Source organism: Poeciliopsis prolifica, unplaced genomic scaffold, assembly GCF_027474105.1.
Source record: "Poeciliopsis prolifica strain line A6 unplaced genomic scaffold, Auburn_PproV2 SCAFFOLD081, whole genome shotgun sequence".
Classification (NCBI taxonomy): Eukaryota; Metazoa; Chordata; class Actinopteri; order Cyprinodontiformes; family Poeciliidae; genus Poeciliopsis; species Poeciliopsis prolifica.
Window position 1 is genome coordinate 378478 of NW_026562456.1, and position 18973 is coordinate 397450.

The window sequence follows — 18973 nt, forward strand, 5'->3', positions numbered from 1 at the left end:
TTTTTCTGGAATGTTTAAAGATTTATCTAAAATTTTCAGAGTTTTTGTAGCAATCAATACCAGACCTGTAAAATCATTTAGTAGAACCAGACTAAAAGAAATACATCATGCTGTGATTTAAAGAAATGAAGAAAATCTAAGTCAGACATTTTGGTAGGTGCAATGACAGGCTCAACCACTAGGTGTCACTACGTTCTAGATAAATGAACAATTAACACAAAAAGCTTGTTTGAATCTGAAATTGTCTGCAGAAACAAAGTAGCACGTTGAGTCACACATACCTGTCCTTCCTCTCATCTGACCGGCTTCGTCTTCATCGTTTCATTCACACATCAGATGGAGGATGAATGGCCTCCAACAGAAACAGCTGCTAACAAGGCCTGAGTCACGACGCTCACTCTTTGTCTTCACTGAATATTCACTGAGTCACATGTTGACACTCATTCAGCCGACTGCAGTGTTTAATGCCAAACCACTCACTCAGCGCTCGCTGGGATCAAACTCGCTCGCTTTGATTTGTGCTTCAGTTTGTCATAAATTCACATTTATTCAGCAGAGCGAGTTCTGCTGATTCAAAGCAGCTTAAAGTCTCTAAATACGTGTTTTAAAATCAAACTGCTGTCTATCTTTAGTTTGATCTCTGCACACAAAATTTTTACTCAATTTTCCAACAATTTAAAATAACATTCAGCTTTTATGTTAAAATGATTGAAGAAAACAAATGAAATCAAATTGAAACTGTAGACTAAAAAGCATGAGGAGTAAATTTATACCTGAAAAGTTAGAAATTTTTTAGTGTCAGACATTTCCTTAAAAAAACAGGGCAATTTCTGAGTTTAAGTGATTAAACTCAGAAATTGCGGGCATCTGTCTCCATGCCCGCCATGTTTCTGTCATAACGCCCTCGCTGTTGTAGCTTATCAGTGTTTCTGTGGCTCCTTCATGAAACAAGTTCAAACTTCTTGAGTTTATATGTTTAAACAAACCCACATAAAGAGACACAAACAAACAAAACTGATCCGTTTCTCTTTCCCATTCTGGTTTGGCTGCCATATTGGTTCTTCTGTCAACAGAATAAAGATAACCAGTGTTGCCCTCTGCTGGATGGAGGCCAAACTACAGCACTAAAAGAAGATCTAAGTGGACGTTATTAATGAATCTGAACTAAATGTAATCTAATAAATCATTAAGTGACAATTAGTCATAAGTTGATTGTTTGAATTCCTGGTTTATGTAAAATGTCTTTAAATTCTCCTCATCCCTGACGTGAATCGTTTCTGCTGTTCTCACCTGCTGAAGGTTTGTCATCCGTTCTGATATTTAAAGAGCTGAAACCATTTTTATTCACCTTGTCTCTTTTCATCTCGGTTCTTAGTTTTAATGAAGAGATGTAAAATGTCACCGTCTGAGACGCTGCAGGCTGGGAAAGGTCAGCTCTAAGGTATTCTGACAGGTGAGACCTTCCAGTCCACTCCACAGGAAGAGCTGGAAACCCACTTCCTGCTTCAAAAGCTGCACAGTTCTTCTGATTTCAGCACATTGGCTTCAATTAAGGGAGGATTGCGGCTCTTCTAAGATCCAAATATAGCATTTCAACCATGTGGAGGTAAACTGGACGGGTCAGATGATGGAGGTCACAAACTCTTCTGTTTGGGTCAATTTACTGTCAATTTATTCTGTTATAATGAAAACACCATGAACATCAAGGTGACTAATAATTCACCATCATATTGAATATGTGATGCTGTTTGTTATCAAAGGTCATTATTAAAGTCTGCTGAGAAGTTTGGACTTCTCACTAAACCAGATGCTTTTTAAACCTTAAGATCCTCCATTAACTAAAAGCATCTGACGATTTTCATTTCTTGTCTTTTCAGATTCATGTTTTTCATCGTTGGGTTTAATAAAACGGCGTTTTTCTGTGCGTTGGTCTCACAGAGGGAAGGCCCAGCTGGATTTGGGGCTCCTCGCCTCCATCAACGGCTCCAACTGGGTCACCCAGTTCTGCTCCGGCCTCGCTGTGGCCCAGATCAATATGGAAATCACAAGTTAAACATTCAGCGCCACTGATGCAAAATGCTGCAACTGTGTTGCTCAGTTTGGTCTCGACAGAAAGTTTTTCTTTCAGTGGAAGAAAACCAAATGTAGGACGAGTTCAGCTGGGTTGTGTTGTGTTTAAACAGTGAAACTTTTCCTTGATCACTAACCAGTCAGTCTGTATGACGCAAGATTTTCACTGTTCATTTCATAAAACTCACTTTATTCATTCTTCAGACCCAACAAGCAGCACATTTGTTGTAATTCCTAATAATTGGATCTGAAGTTTATCTGCAGCTGATTGTTTTTCTCTTGAGGTCAATATTTGTTAAAAAAAAGAAAAAAGAAATAGAAAAAGAACAGAAAAATTTTGATTAAAAAAATTCTGAAATTTTGAGATTAATCTCAGCGGACTTTTAGAAAAAAACATGAACATTTCTGAATTTCAAAAATAAACTCAGAAATGTTTGAAATTAAGAAATTTTAAACTTTCTACAAAATTTCTGAGCATAATTTGACCATTTTTGAGTGATTTGGTGCAAGTCTACTCTCCAATGTTCCTGATTCACCATCGTAAAGATGGGAGTCGGGAGCTGGACTGAAACAGCGACGCAACACGTTCAGAAAACCTGGAAAACAGTCGATCAGAACCGTCTCAGCGGGTCGCAGAGTACGTGACCAACTGGAAGAAAAACAAAGAGAAACTTGGGAATGGCGGCTAATTTTAATGAGCTTTAAGATCAAGTTTACATGTTTCTGATGGCAGGTTAAAAAAACAGTATTTTATATTAAAAATACAATGCTTGAATCTCGTTTACAAATTCTTTCTATAAAATGCAATGAATCAAACTGGAGTTTTTATAACTTTTAAAAACATTTAAAATGGCATTTTTATCAGATTCCTGATTTATTAAAATGAAACTTGAGGCGTGTTTCAACCTTTTACTGAAGTTGCTTTAAACAGTTAATTTCTGAGGCGAAAAGTTAAAAGGTCTGAAGCAGAAATCTAGCAAAAAATGAAAACACAAATATAAACCCAGCAGTAGAAAAAACACTATTACATCAATATTTACATACAGCATTGTGTGACGTTTTCTTTAAATAAACAGCTTATATGGAGAAGAGAAAGTAGAAAAATAGGCAATTTATTTTTTTGACCTGGTTAGACCACCATGGTAACAACATGTTTGTTCGTAAGAGTGAAGGTGAAATTTGACCGAATCAAACCGACGTGTCGGCCATGTTGGAAACTAACGGAAATCAGCATAGAGTAGCTAACAGCTATGATGTCATACCACAGGCTCCGCCCCCTTCACTCCCTGTCACTCTGGGTCAATTCAACCCACTTCCTGTGTCAGTCCTTGTAAAACACATCTAAGTTTTTACAGTTTATATTTTCAGATTAAAATATTAGTGGTGGTTTTCTGAGTAGAAAACTCATAAAAATAACGGATACATTTTATAAGTTCATTAAGTTACTGATAAATATCTATTTTTGTATTTTGAAATTTCAATACAAACTAACAGTCTTTTTAGTGGAAATGCTACAGGTTGACATTAATGCCACAAATCTAAACAAATACTCCAGTTAAATTAATATCTAACATTCCTGCAAATTGAGCAAAGAAAAAAAAGAGGATAAGCACCCAGCAATGTTAACAGTTTTCTGCACATAATATTTAGCTTTTCTGCTCTAATAATAATATTAAAAGAAGCTGATATTAGATGGATAATTTGTCAGGTTCTTTGCCCAGGTGTCTGGCTGGCTTTAGTTTTTTTTTTTTTGTTAGTCTTGTTTCAGCCAGCTGACCAGTAGTGTGCAGCAACAGCTTTCTCTGACTTCTCATGAAGAGTATGCTAACATATAAAACAGCTGATTTTAATGGCTCTAAAAGTATAATGATAGTAATTTACAGCAGAGCTTCTTAGCAGATCAACAATCTGAACTTGAAGGCAGTTTAAAATCGATCAGTTTAAAAAAACACACAAACTGGGTTTATATAATGAAAAATGTCTTTTTTACAGCACATTTAACCTGAATCCTGTTGATGATGAGTTTGTTTTCCAAGGTGATTTACCAGTGAAAATGTTGATCCTGACCAAAGAAATTCAGCCGCTAACGTCCAACCCGTTACTGAACACGTCTCCGTGGCGAGCTTCCTCCCTCCTGATTGGCTCGTCGCCTCGTTAACGTCCGTTGTAGATGAAATCTGAGCAGAAATAATGACGATTTTAATGGTGTGATAAAAAATGAAATGAATTCATAAAGTTTATTAAGTTTAACAGAAAGGAGAATTAGCAAAGAAATGTTGTTCAATTTCTAATAAATCCACTAATTTACATCAACATTTATTTTCTACTTAGTGCATCTTGTTATATTAGAAGTTGCGTTTCTTCTCAAAGGCTCGTTTGCTCGCTGGTATTTTCTAGTTTATATGAACTTTAACAGAAACCGGTGGGAGCTCTATCAGCGTCAGAAAGTTTTGTATTTGAATATCTCAAACTTTTCTGTTTACAAAAATATAAATTCTTAATGTTTCCCATCGACTGCAGTGAGTCGAGGGATTAAAACAAAAAACTGACATTTAAATCAGATCAATCACCTAAATATCAAATTAATATCTGGAAACCTGACTGGAGGTGAATTCTCCATAATTTTTCTTTATTTATTCACAAAGCAGTCATTTAAAGAACCAGCTACTGACCCTGAGGCGTTAGAATATTATCAATAAAAATGATACAAAAGTTTGATTCTGAACCAAAGTTGTAACACTTGTTACATTTTCAACTGCTCCAGTTTTCTTTTGGAAAAATGTGTTCCCCTCCTGCCCTGTGGGGGCGCTGCATCAGAAACCTCTGAAGAAAACAACACAAAACCCTCTGAAGAAGGCACTGAGCTCAACTTCCTGTTTCACCAAATGTAAACAATTATGGCGAAGCGTCAAATTTTAATCTGTTTTTGTCTTTTCTCCCGCTATTGCTAAGCTAGAACATTTGTGTTTTTGTTGTACCCAGAATGCCTTGCGCTGTCGTCCACTTCCTGCTCTGGCCCACTTGGCGTTCACATATGGATTCAAATCACACCAGAACCAAACTGAAGTTTTTAGTCTGATCAACAGCATCATTCCATTTATTCGTAGCGACAGATCGCACATTTTATATCTGCTCCAAATTTTAAGACTCAAGATATTAAACTTGCCAAGTTATTTACTGGAAATTCAGTTCATCTGCAGATTTTACTTTCAAATAGTTAAAATGCCGCCACTATGCATTTCAAAATGCACATTAATAAGAACATATTTTCTTTTCTGCTACGCCTTAAAATAAATAAACATCCATAGAAGCACCAGTATGATGTAAACTAATATCTAATAAAGGTAATAATTATAATGTAACTTATTGTTGTCTAACAATGATGAAGTATCTGCTGTTGACATGCTGCGATGGGGGGCCGGGATTAAAATCTGTCTAAGGTCCCAAAAAGGTTTGGACCGGCCCTGGTGTCCAGGATGTGCTCCCCCTACAGGAACAAGCCGGTACTGATAACTCAAGTGTCTTTTTAACACTTTAAAGAAACAAAATCTGCACTTAAATCGAATGTTATGTCTGTTTTAAGTGAAACCACTGCGGTGGCCTGGTTCTGGTTCTGGACTCACCGCGGCAGTATTCTGGGTTGAAGTTCTCGTAGATGGGGTAGAGCGGGTTCTCCTGCTCGCTGCGGTACTTCCTGGCCCGCAGCACGTCCCTCACACACTGATGCAGGAAGGCGTACTGACACTGAAACACACACCGGATCAGAACACTGCTGGGTTCTCCGCTCAGCTACGGACTGGTTCTGGTTGTGTACCTCAGTCTGGACCATGTGCTGCCGGTGCAGCCGCAGGTCGAACACGCAGCCGTACAGGTCGATGCCTCCCTTGGAATCCAGCTGCTGCAGAACCCGGTCCAATGCGATGAAGGTCCCGGTTCGCCCGACTCCGGCGCTGCCAGAACAAAACCTGATTAACAGCCCAGAACAATACGGTTCTGTTTGAACGCCGCAGGTCCAGCCGTCGACCGCCGACCCACCTGCAGTGCACAACGGTGGCGCCGGTACTGGGTGAGCGGTCCACGTAGTCCCGGACGGTCCGGACGAACTGGATCAGGGACTGGGTGCTGTCGGGAACTCCGTGGTCGGGCCACACTGTGTAGTGGAAGTGACGCAGCATCCGCGGATAACTGCAGCTGTTCTCCTTCAGAACCAGGAAGCAAGTTCAGTTTCTGCTCTAGGATGGTGTTAAAGGTCAAAGGTCACATATTACATGTCCCTCATCAGGTTAGGATACGTCTCTGGCCTACACAAAACATGTTCATCACATTTTAGCAGAGAATCATTGGTAGACTGCAGGGCGTTTTGAAAAGCAGACGTGGGGCTGAGTCATTGTCACGATAATCAATAAATCACATCTTACATTAAAATGAACTCAATAATTTCCATTTGCATGATTTATTGTTTTTCTCTGGAAGATAAAACTTCAGTTTGGTCTCAACCAGCCCTTTAATTACAGTAACTTCATGATTCATCTTATTTGTTGATTTATTTATTTGGTATAGTTAGAATGTCTTCCAGTTCCAGTGTTAAATGTTCATTAGAAATTAAAACTTATTGATCTTAGAGAATGTGTTCTTGCATTATTATTATGCCAACATTATATTAATTACTAAACAATATTATTGTTTATCACAATAACCTTTGGGATAATTTATCATTCAGCTAAATGTCATCATTGAAGACCTGAGAGGATTTTTAAAACTTTTTGAATGTTTTTAGAAGCCGTTGAAACCAAATAGAAGCAAAAGACATACAAAACGGTCGGCTGTAATTCATAATGAATTGTTGTGAAGTAGCAGGAAACCGTTGGTGAATCCTTGGTGAATCGTACCGAGATGATCTTGAACTCTCTGATGGTCCACTCCGGCAGGACGGACTCTGACAGCATCTGGATGACCAGATCGCCGTAGTACAGCGGCTCCTTGTCGGCGGGCCAGTACTGATCACACTTCACCTGCAAACAGAACGCCACGCTGATGATCAATAGAACGCCACGCTGATGATCAATAGACCAATCAATTAATCATGATGAAGTGATTGATCGATTAATCGCTAATTATTTGTTTTTCCATCTTTTAATGAATTTATGATGTTGTATAAAATATGCTGAACTGATTAAATGAAAAATCTACAGAATGTGTGAATTTTTTATCTAATGAGCAAAAAAACTGATTACTAAAAGAATCAGTTCTAAATTCACTAGATAAGGAAACTGGACACAGTGAGAAGTTTATTAAGTCCAAATGAATCCATTATTTTTAGTATCTGCAGTCAGCAGGTGGTTGAGGCTCCTTCTGTATGAATTACTGCATCAATGCAGCGTAGCATGGAAGAGCTCGGCCTTCAGGTCGACTCATCTTTATGTCAGACCAATAAAACATTATTTTTCTACCATACTTTTTCCTTCCACTCAACCTTCCGTCAATATACTTTGCTATAGCGCTCTTTTGAACATTAGCTTCTTTAGTGAAAAGTTTTTGTTGTTTAACCCCCACGTGGAGAAAGTTAAATAAGTTAAAGTAAAAACAAAACCGTCTTTAATAAAATCTTTTCAAGCTCTTTCTTTGTTTTTTTCCTTACTTTAAATAAAATGATTTAATGGGAGTAGATGTTTGATCCCAAAGAGAAATTAAACATTGTTGAAACTAAACATGGAATGTTACATTTGCACCTCTAAATAAATCCATTTATTGGTCTCTGGATGCTAATAAATGGAAAATTTAGTGGAAGGAAAACATTTTGTGCAACCTGACTAGACGCGAACCTTAAAGGTATTTTTCAGTAGTAAGAGGAAGATGAGAGCGACCAGATCAACAGTCCAGATGACCTGATCTCCATCGGCCTGTTCTTACCCGTCCCTTTTCCACACACTGCGTCACCATGACGATGTTGTGCACGCCGTGCTCCCACACCATCCTCCAGAAATCGTCCTTCGTGCCCGGCAGCGGCCCCTGGGTGGCGATATACTCCCGGCGGTAGTTGTTGCCCTGGAGGGACAGTGAGGACATGTTGGTGTGTGTGTGTGTGTGTGTGTGTGTGTGTGTGTGTGTGTGTGTGTGTGTGTGTGTGTGTGTGTGTGTGTGTGTGTGTGTGTGTGTGTGTGTGTGTGTGTGTGTGTGTGTGTGTGTGTGTGTGTGCGTGCGTACAGGTATATAGCTAGCGTTGACGTAGTCGGAGCAGGGGTCGTCCTCCAGGTAGGACAGCTTCACCCGGGTGGAGTCGTCTGGAAACAGAAACAAACATCAGCCTGAAGCTGCTTGTTCAACATGACTGATAATTAATTAGTTAATTAAATCTGACTGGACAAAACCAACTCCATTATTAGAAAACTTTATGAAAACATCGCCCCCACAGGCAAGGAGGAAAACAGGTTTTCCAAAGGGTTTGATTTTTTTGACACGTTGCAGTGAAAGAGAACGAGAGCAGCTGGAAATGCAGCAAATGTTTCAACTTTGGTCCAAAATTGAACCAAAGCACCAAACTATCAGATGGAAAAAAGGCCGTGACTATAATCCACATGAAGCTGGGATTATAGTTGATGCATTGAATTGGGAGCAAAGGTCGCGTTCAATCAGGATTGAACGTGAATATTTTCTCTCTGCTGCAGAAATCAATTGTGTTATTTAGTGCTGCAGGTTTCATGAATTAAAGCTCTGTCCTGTTTTAATGGTAGGTTTCTCAGCAGATGTTGAGTTGCTGAATAAACTTACACGGCAGGATATTGTTGTAGCGGTTTTTCCCGCGGTTTTCCGGCAGCCTGGCCACGTCCATCATCTGGTTGCGGCCAACGTCCTTCAGATCCTGCAGAAACACAAGATTCACTCTGCAGGGAATGTTCTGGGATCACTTAACACCGAAGGGAAAACTCAATCTGTGCCGGGAAAGCTAAAAACCAGGATGAAGCACAAAGTCCAGAAATAAACTAACTTTTTAATGATTTACATCAGCAGGAGAGGATGGAAAATGTAAAAGGTGAAAAAACAGCTGTAAACATTTCTCGTCTGAAATCACCTCAAACTCCTTGGACAGCAGGTAGTTGGAGTCGGCCTGCAGTTTGTTCACATGGGACTCAAAGTGACACGCTTTGACGGGACTGGAGGAAGGAGGGGGACATTGAACAACATGTGAACAACATGTGAACAACATGTGAACAACATGGGAACAACATGGGAACAACATGGGAACAACAATCTGCTGCATGAGCCTCAGATTTACAGAGAAACTCACCTGGTGACCCGCCGGTTACTGCAGGGAAACATAAAACAGTCAGTTAATGCTCACAGTAAATACACAAATATATTTATTGTATCGTTTATCAGAAATGTTTTTTTTCCACAATATGCTTCAATATACACCAATAATTCTTACATATTGATGAGAAAGATTAGCAGATTATTTCACCTATGAAAAGGGAAAAATCATCTCTGAATGTTTGCTGCTGATGTTTGTTTCCCTGTAAACTCAGAGTGATTCAGTCCGAGGTTCTGATGAGCTCACCGGGCCGACAGAACCGGACTCTATTGGAAACTAATATTCTTCACAGTCTCACATATCGGACGTGGGAGAAGCTGGAAATGTTCTGCTGCAGAATATTTATAGATGCAGACTCACCTCCTCACTCCCATATACATCCCCGATCCTGGGACTTCTTTCCACATACTCATCCTCGCCACTGGGTTCTCCTGCACAGCCCTGCAAAACCAACAGAACCAACAGAACCGGGTCTTTAAAAAGCTTGTTTTTACTCTTGGAGTGACAATCACAACAGCTATGATTAATTTTAATTAATCCACATAATTTAGTACTTGATTAATTGCTACCTTCAATATTCAGACTCATAAAAAAACAACTGCTAAAAAAAAAGCAAAATAAAAAATGTGGACATTTTGAATTTGAAAAGTAAACATTTTCTAGAAAAAAAATCTAATTTTCAAACCAATCAAAGAATTTTTTTTTACAAAATAAGATAGAAATTTTCTGACTTTTAAAAATTAGTAAAATAAAAAATCATTTTGATAAATTCAGAAATCTAAAAAAAAAACACTTGAAGATTTTTGAGTTTGAAAAATTGCAACCAAAAAAATCTACTATTTAGACTGATCTGAGAAATTTGAGAAAAAAAACATTTAAATTTGAGCTTGAAAATTAACTAAAAAAAACTCAAATTTTGGGAATAATCTCAGAAATTTTTGAAAAAAAAACTTGCAAATTTCTGAGACTGAAAATTTGCTAGAGAAAAATAGAATTTTGACATAAATCTCAGAGATTTATGTCAAAATTTTTAAAATTTAAAAATGTTTTCCACTCACACTTTGCGCAGCCGCTGCCTGTAGGCCAGCAGGGAGACGACGGCCACCATCAGGCCGATGAGGAACATCCCGGCGCTCAGGCCCTCCACTACGCCCCCCAGAGGCTCTGGCAGGAAGAGGCCGAGTTGGAGTGAAGCTTCGGCTTCAGACTGAAAATGTTTCAGGTGTGAATCGTTTCTCACCTGCATGCGTCCTGAGCGGCGACGACAGATACGTGTCTGAGAAGAGCGGCTCGGCCACTTCTCTGTGGTTTTCATCGAACAGTTTGGTGAAGGCTCGCACACTCAGCCTACACACACACACACACACACACACACACACACACACACACACACACACACACACACACACACGCCTGGTTATCACTGACCGCCTCCTGCTGCTTCACCTGTCTCTGCTTCTTCTCACCTGTAAGACGTTTTAGGTTTCAGCGGCCCGTCACAGAAGCTGCTGTAATCAAGGTACAGGTCGTCGTCATGGTAATGATCGCAGGCTCCGCCCAGCCGCTCTCCACCTGCACCCAGATTCACCTCCACCACCTGATCAGGTAACGAATAATTACTATCGAAGGAATACATTATTGATCATTTTTAACTGATCAACGGAAAACAAATCATTCTGTCCACATTTAAACAACAATTTAATCTTTCAATTCACTGTAAAAACACAAAATCTTACCAAGTGTTTTTATACAGATAGTACAAGCCATGTGTATGAACCTGTTTTCAGTCAATAATTCTTGAATACTGATGAAAACATACTAGGTCCAGATTATATTTCACTGATAACAAGAAAATATTTTATTATTATGTATGTAAAATGTATGCATTGTTATAACATTATTAATAAAACTGTTTTTATTAGTATTCAAGAATTATTTACTGGAAATAAGCCTTTTTTTCTTAAACAAGTACCTTTCAGAAATTTTCTTTTAAAACTGAAGAATTTTTTGAGTTTGGAAAGTCAAAAGTTTGTTTGAAAAATCTCCATGTTTTTTCCTCAAATTTCTGAAAAGTTTTTTAACTTTTCCAACTCAGAAATGTTCTTGCCTTATTGGCTTATTGCAATTTCTAGTGTACCAAGATATTTGTTGTAGAAACTGGACAGTAAATACTTAGTGTCTTTCCAGCAGCTACCTGTCCGCCGGCGCTCTCTGTGTCCTGAGGGCAGCGGCTCGGGAAGTACGCCGTCTGATACGCTCTGACAGAGGAGTTGCTGATGTAATCGCGGTATGATGGCAGCGGGTGGCGCTGTTCCGGCTGCAGATTTTCATTGGCTGATGAGATAAATGAGGAGTTTCAGTTCTTGTCATAAAGGGAGGAAAATGTGAGAAGCATAAAAACTGCTGTGGAAGAGTTTCCGTACTGTCTGACTCGGCTACGATCACAGAGAAGTATCTGATGGCTCCGTTTGCGTCGCTGAACCAGGAACAGTTGAAGCGGAACAAGATGGAGGACGACGTCAATTTGGACGACTTCTCGCTGACATGAACGTCAGGTGATGGGATGGGGGGACCTGACAGGAAATTCATTCATCACCCAAAAGTTTAAAACCGATTCTTCAACATTTACATGAAAACTGCTGTCAACAGATGTACAATTAGACAACTGTGCATCTTTGAAAATCAGAAATGGGGCCTCCTGAACAACCAACAGGACACAGCAAGTAATTTCTGGAAGGAAAGTCAACAGCAAAACATTTGTCTTTGCCAGCAGGCATTGTTCAGCACATGAAACCACAGTAAAACCAGCTGACCAAATGTGTCGGAACTCACTTTGCGTTGCAAGGTAATGGGCAGAAATCTCCTGGGGTTGCTAAGTTTCAAGGTTTTTGAAATGTTTCAGTTTCCAGACACCAAAAAACATTAACTTAGCGCCAAAAAAAATAAAAAAGAGTGCTTTGTTTGTTGTTAGAAGCAGTTGAGACCAAAATGGAGGCATAAAAAGTGAATTTTGCATAATATATCCAGCTTAAATCAATATAATCTTCCACACGAACTCTTGAAATTGCTGCTGTGAAGGTTAGAAACTTCCAGGGTTATCTCTTCTTCTTCTTCTACTAATGTCTTTTTTTCCCAGTGTCCTCATGTCAGGTTGATTTATGGTGTAGCACAGGCAGGAAGTGGGAGAACAAATACGGAAGAAAAGGTTGCAAAAGAGAAGAAACTTGTGTTTTGGGTCACACTGACTTCATCTCTGAAAGGTCAAAGAGAGAAATAAAGTGACTCATTGGTTAATAAGAGTGCAGCACAACAGGAAGCTGCTCAGATAGGAGGAAATCCATGTGACCTTGATAGCAGTTAATTAACTTAAGCCAGAAGTGTTTTCAGAAACGGAAATCTGCACCGGAAGGAATGTTAGGAATTCTGCTCTGACCTAAAAACCTTCAGAAAATAAGAAATCTGTTCAATTAATTCTACTAAATAAATTATATATTGTTATATGATTTATTGTAGCATTAGCACAGCTTGTTGGTAGCATCTATTAACATTTTATCATTTCCAGTCTGTGTTTTGTCTGTGGCTATAGAGAGTTGCATAAGTTTTTTTGGATGTGCTTTAGTAGTTTAAAACTCCCAGCATAAGGTGAAAGAGACAATTTGGGTTTAAAAAATTAGTCAGTTTTTAATTGATTTCTACACATCAGTGGCTTATTTGGGTTATTTTAAGAGTAAATTTGAGAGCAAAGAAAATTAGAAATTTTTAGATGTGTGTGTGTGTGTGTGTGTGTGTGTGTGTGTGTGTGTGTGTGTGTGTGTGTGTGTGTGTGTGTGTGTGTGTGTGTTTAAGCTCACGGTCGATCATGGTGATGGCGGTCTGAACCGCCGCCGGACTCGTCTGCCCAACCGACGACACCCTGACCGTCACCGAGTATTTCCTGAACGCGTCCAGATGGTCCAGCGTTACCGCGGTGACTCCGCCGGCCAACCGCAGGGTCGAGGTCAGCTCCCCGTTATCGTGGCGACGGCATTCGACCTCGTAGGAGTCGAAGTCAGCGAGCGGTGGCGTCCAGGAGCAGGAGAGGGCGGAAGAAGACAGTGGGAAGCAGTGGATGGACCGCAGAGGAGATGGACCTGCAGGATGGAGTTCTGATAAGTGTGGCAGGAAGGTTCTGGTTCTGACTGGACTGTAAAACAACAGATTGTAACTCTGTAATGTTAAAACGTGAAGATAAAACCTGGTTTCTTTCTCCATGTGGCATGTCAACGTTCAGAAGTGACATAAATCTGCTTCTACAGGCCGACCAGAACAAACTGGGTCGGATTTATAAATACTTCAAATGTGTCCCGGATTATTACTTTTATTTATTTATTTTTTATTCCTCGCAGCGATCAGTTTGATCCCTGCAGCCAAAATCTCACAAACACACAGAATGTCATAAAAAATGGATTAAAGAACAAGCAGCTTTTACTCTGCTGCCACCTGGTGCCAATTTGCTAAAAGTTTTTTGATTTTTATGATCTTTTTATCATCTTTGAACAAAAGCAGCAAATTCAATTTTATATATCAAATTGAAAAAATACTTTATTGATCCCAAAGTGAAATTAAATGTTGTTATAACTCACATTAATTCAATGTCTCCATATCACTCTTGATTATTGGTATTACAAAATAATTTCATTATGTAATTTATTTTAATTTGAAACCCCTCAGAATATTTGTCTATTTCTAAAATATGATTTTCTGAAATATTTTAAATTAAATGTACAATTATTGAGTAAAATTATCTAAAAGATCATTGATTTTTCAGCAGATAAATGCTTGTTTTTCCATTATTATTTCTTTAAACTAACAAAGCACATGAAATTTACATATTATTGATGTGTCAAAAATAACTGCATTAATTATTTAATTTCTGCATGTTTTTTAACCCCCGTAAAAAGTTAGTCTGTCTCTCCAGAATAGTTTATTTAAATACTTTTTCATCTATTAGATAAAATTAGCAAAAATTTTGTTGTTCTTGTTTTTCACTAAAGCAACACATAAAATTACTGATATATATTGAAATAATTTCATTTTTTAATTTAATTTTTGGAAAAAGAAAATTAGTTTATCTCACACATTTGTTTAAATATGTCAAATAAAATGTTTTCATTTAATAAATAAAATTAGGTAAAAAAAAAAAAAAAGAAAGAAAGCTGCTAATTACGTATTCTTGGTTGGAGCAGCTTTATTTTTAACAGTAAATTTTACTGGCTCCACCTACTTGTTCTGACGCTCCTCTGGATTGGCTGGCTGCTGGCCGTAGGTCCGCTTTTGGCTCCGCCCCCACTGACGGTCGTCACGGTGAAGTTGTACAGTCGTCCTGGAAACATCCCGCTGACGATGCGGCTGCTGAGGTGCGTTTGTGTGACGGACAGCGGGTCCTCTGGCGCCCACTGCAGGCTGAAGTTGTCATAGTCCCCGGAGGCGGGGCCAGACCACAGCAGCTCTACCGACTGATTGGTCGGGCCAGGTTTGACAGACAGGTGGCTGGGCGGCTCTGGAGCTAACAGGACAGAAAAAATAAACCTTAGAATCAACAAATTAGCTTTTTATATTTGTTAATTTTAATGGCTTACAGGTTCGTCCAAATCCTGAGACGCTATTGGTCAGATCACCGCTGTGAGTGATGACATCAGCGCGATACAGCCGGCCAGCGGTCAGACCGAGGAAGGTGTGGCTGCTGTGCTCCGCCCCCAGGATGTGAGCGCCCTGAGCGGATCCGGACGCATCGTACAGCAGAACCTTAAACCATAAAAACAAATAAAAACTGCTGCGTCCATTTAGGGAACATTTATTTATTGTATTCAGGGTTTTGTCCAAGAATTGTCCCTTTTTTATTTGTAATTTATACATTTGTTTTGATTACAACAGCAGCAAATTGAACAGATTCTAACACAATGTGATTTTAAATATCCTATTGGAAAATTTTAAAAAGACTAAATAACATCTAAACACTAAAAACACATGGATTCAAAAATATTTACTTAACCATAAAGACATTGTTGGGGAACATATTTAAAAAATCTTAATTGTAATAAATAATTGTAATCTAAAATTTAAGAAGCCCAAATTATAGAGTATTTCAAGTAATAAAAAAATAAGGTGACCATAATATTAAGTAGTAATAAAAACAGTAAATAAAGAGTTAATTTCCGCCAACAAACTGAGAATAAACTCCAAAACATTTTATGACACAACAAGGAAAAGAAAATCTTTGAGTTTCAGAGCTCAGAAATATTCTTGCTTTTTCAGAAAATGAAATTTACTTTTCTTTCTATATCCAATATAATATGCTATCATAAAATAATCAAAAATATTTAAATGTGGATCAAATGAATCTTGGTTTAAGCTCATATAAATATATGTTTCTCTGCCTACATCCCCCAGAATGCCACGCGGTTTGATGGAACTATTGAATATTCTATCAGACAAAATTTCTACTGATGTTGATGTGTCTATAGTCAGATATAATTTTTATTGATTTTGATAAGAACAAGTTTATAGTAAATTAAAACTAGCTGTTCACTTTCTAGTGGCAACAGGAAGTTCTGACATTATAGGAAAGTTGAGTGGCAGGAAAAAGTGTAAAAGCAACAAACAGACATTCAGGAGAATGTGTTTAAATGTATGGATTTCTCTTATAAACACCAATCAAAGCGTGTTTACCTGGTAGCTGCTGCAGCTTCCCGCTCCGTGCTGCCAGCTGACCGTCAGCCGGTCACTCCGTCCAGAACTCTGGACCTGCAGACCCGACACTGCAGCCGGGACTGCAGACGACAACAGATGAGGAGGGTTAAAGTGAAGACAGAATGAGGGGACAGTGGGACTCGTCGTGTCGACTGACCGGTTCTGGCAAGGACCGACAAGTCGCTGCTCATGTCGTGGCTCCAGCTCACCACCAGGAGGCGGTAGAGGCTTCCAGCTCTCAGGCCTGAGAAGACGCAGTTGTCTGCAGCTGGCCCCACCTTCTTCCTGTCCACTGGCTCGCCGGCGGTCTGGAAGGAAAACAACATGGTGGCAACAGGAAGTTCTGAAATGAAGCTTCACTACAGAGCGGAGGCGTTGCCTCACCTGCTGATGCTGCTTCCTGTGATTGGCCGCGGCCTCAGAGATGCTGTAGAGCGACAGGTCGTAGGCGTCAACATGGCCGTCTGAGGGACGCCAGGAGAAGCTGAGGGATGTTGTGTTTGCCATGACGACGGTCAGGTTTTGAACAGCAGCAGGACCTGAAAGGGAGAACAAAACTCACTTTAACGCCTTTAAGAATCAAATGTCAAAACAAAAACAGCAGAAATATTCCTTCAGTTTAAGAGCAGAAAAAAATGGAGTTTAGTGGTTTGGACTGTTGAATTATCAGTTTCTGAACTTTGGATGTTTTCCATTTAACAATGCTGATTGGGGGAGGAGATGCGCCTCGAAGGCGGGGCTAGGTCCCACCAGGCGTTTCGTGCAGCTGAATGGTTGCCATGGAGATTCTCAAACATGCATGAAAGAATCAAGGCAACACTCCAGGTTTGTTTTAGATGAGGGAATCAGATTATATTATGATGGAAAGACTAAAACAAAGCAGATTTTATGTGATACTGCCTCTTTGAAAAAGGAAAATGACTCACGGGTTTGTCCTTCTGCTGTGGCCGCTTCCAGTGACGTGACGCCGCCGCTGAGCGTCACCAGCTTCACCCGGTATGTCTTCCCAGAGGTCAGACCGTCCAGCTGCTCGCTCTGACTGTCCGGCGCCACCGACCGGTTCCTCACCACGCCTCCCGCTTCGTCCAGCAGCTGCAGGCGGTACCCACTGAACACGCCGACCGGACGCTCCCAGCTGACGGTCAGGCTGTGGGTGGTGTGTCCGTTATCAGCCTGCAGGGCGGTGACCGCTGCTGGAGCTGCAGCAGGAAAAACAAGCAATGAGAAGGAAAATCCACGGTGGTTATTCATTGTTATGAACAACACGACAGCAGCGTTACCTGCTCTGCCAGAGGCGGCATTGCTATTGGTCAGCATCCCGCTCTGTGATTGGATGGAGACCCGGTAAGCCTGGCCCGGGATCAGATCTAAAAAGTCGAGGGAAGAGACGTGTTTGGGGACGGGACGAGTGTCGACGTGAACGCCATCCTGGAAAAGACAAAAAGAGCCAAATGTTAGCATCCATCTTCATCTGAAAACGAAGACGCTCCTCAAAACCTTACAGAGTAATTATTGGTCTAATTTATATGTACGATTGAAATTCACAGTAAGCTGTAAATCAATTAATCACGTGACAAATGTTCAGGATTTATTGTTTTCTCTCTTTCTGCCAAAAACTGGAGGATAAAACTCTTCAGTTTGGAAGGACAACGTGTTTTACACACTTTATAATTAATTTTGTTTTTTATTTTGTATATTTAAAATGTCTTCCAGTTCCAGTGTTAAATGTTATTAGAATTTAAAGTTTATTGATTTTTGAGCATAAAAAATGGACAAATAAAAACGAGTAAATAAAATTAAGTTTGGTAAAACCTATGAGCATTATAAATTTGGAAGAAAATACCAATAACTAATAATAACCAAGACATTCATAATTTTACCTGCAGCAATACCCTCTCACCCCCGAAAAAGAAAAGATGAATATGACTTTTCGCTCGAGAAAACAAATTAAATTAGTCAATAATATTAATTTATTTCCCAGTCCTACAGGGAGAATGTGAGTAAATCCGTCTCACCATGGTTGACAGAGACACTTTGTACAGGTCCAGGTCTCCGTGTCCTGATGTCCAGGAGAAAAGCAGCCCAGCGCCAGAGTCCGTCCGGCCAGGTTGGGGAATCAGCCTCAGGTTCTTTGCAGCGCTGGGAACTGGAAAGCAGAATCTGCTTTAATAAGATCTGGACTCAGATTTGTTTAATCAGGAGAGACAAAGACTTTGGTCCCACCTGTCCGTCCCTCCATCACCTGGGCGACCTGAAGAGAGCCGCTGAAGGTGGACACCATGATCTTATAGAGGCGCCCCGGGGTCAGAGAGGTCAGCAGGTGATGATGCACGTCGCTGCCCAGAATGGCAGGAGGAAAAACCCGGGTGTCGTTAAAGAGCAGAGTCACCTGGAAACGAATAAATCCATTAGGAATGATAAATCTTCTTTGCACTGAAACAATCCCAACAAACAAACCTACTCAAATTAAATGATAAAATACAATACAGAAAGAAAGTTACAAAATAATCTAGGAATACAGGAAAATAGTTTCCTGTATTTCAGAAAGTAGAAATAATTTTAGTAATTCTAGCAGACTATAAATAAGAAAAGTTTAGTCTAACTTAACTTCAGACAGAGAGAAAAAAATATCTTTTTATGAGGTGTATGAAAATAACTGGTTTCATCTGTAAATAATGTTTTAAAAAATTAGTCTTTGAATCAAACATTCGACTGCATTTTATCACAAAACTGTGTACTTTCCAAACCTTGGAAACAAAGAGTCAAGCATTTTCATGGATTTAAAGCACCTGTGATTGTGGTGAATCGGCACTAAATGAATAATGTCAATAATTGAGTAAATGGTGAAGAAGTTTTAGCGTTTAA

The 18973-nt window shown here is 39.6% G+C and overlaps 1 protein-coding gene across 1 annotated transcript in view; it reads right to left on the reverse strand.

The window, feature by feature from the left end:
- Nucleotides 1-2742: 2742 nt before the first annotated feature.
- The window catches only part of ptprb (protein tyrosine phosphatase receptor type b), a 37850-nt gene continuing 21619 nt past the window's right edge, over nt 2743-18973 (reverse strand). The window contains exons 16-41 of the mRNA XM_055021993.1: nt 18332-18497; nt 18124-18254; nt 17389-17536; nt 17035-17307; nt 16493-16647; nt 16266-16416; nt 16088-16188; nt 14998-15163; nt 14643-14924; nt 13231-13509; nt 11803-11952; nt 11574-11713; nt 10846-10976; nt 10620-10726; nt 10438-10543; nt 9740-9820; nt 9356-9373; nt 9140-9221; nt 8839-8929; nt 8275-8351; nt 7981-8115; nt 6960-7082; nt 6106-6269; nt 5885-6020; nt 5694-5814; nt 2743-4247 (exon numbers count right to left, since the gene is read on the reverse strand). Coding sequence (XP_054877968.1) covers nt 4225-4247; nt 5694-5814; nt 5885-6020; nt 6106-6269; nt 6960-7082; nt 7981-8115; nt 8275-8351; nt 8839-8929; nt 9140-9221; nt 9356-9373; nt 9740-9820; nt 10438-10543; nt 10620-10726; nt 10846-10976; nt 11574-11713; nt 11803-11952; nt 13231-13509; nt 14643-14924; nt 14998-15163; nt 16088-16188; nt 16266-16416; nt 16493-16647; nt 17035-17307; nt 17389-17536; nt 18124-18254; nt 18332-18497 — 3537 coding nt within the window. The 3' untranslated portion in view covers nt 2743-4224. The remainder of the gene's footprint in view (nt 4248-5693; nt 5815-5884; nt 6021-6105; nt 6270-6959; nt 7083-7980; nt 8116-8274; nt 8352-8838; nt 8930-9139; nt 9222-9355; nt 9374-9739; nt 9821-10437; nt 10544-10619; nt 10727-10845; nt 10977-11573; nt 11714-11802; nt 11953-13230; nt 13510-14642; nt 14925-14997; nt 15164-16087; nt 16189-16265; nt 16417-16492; nt 16648-17034; nt 17308-17388; nt 17537-18123; nt 18255-18331; nt 18498-18973) is intronic.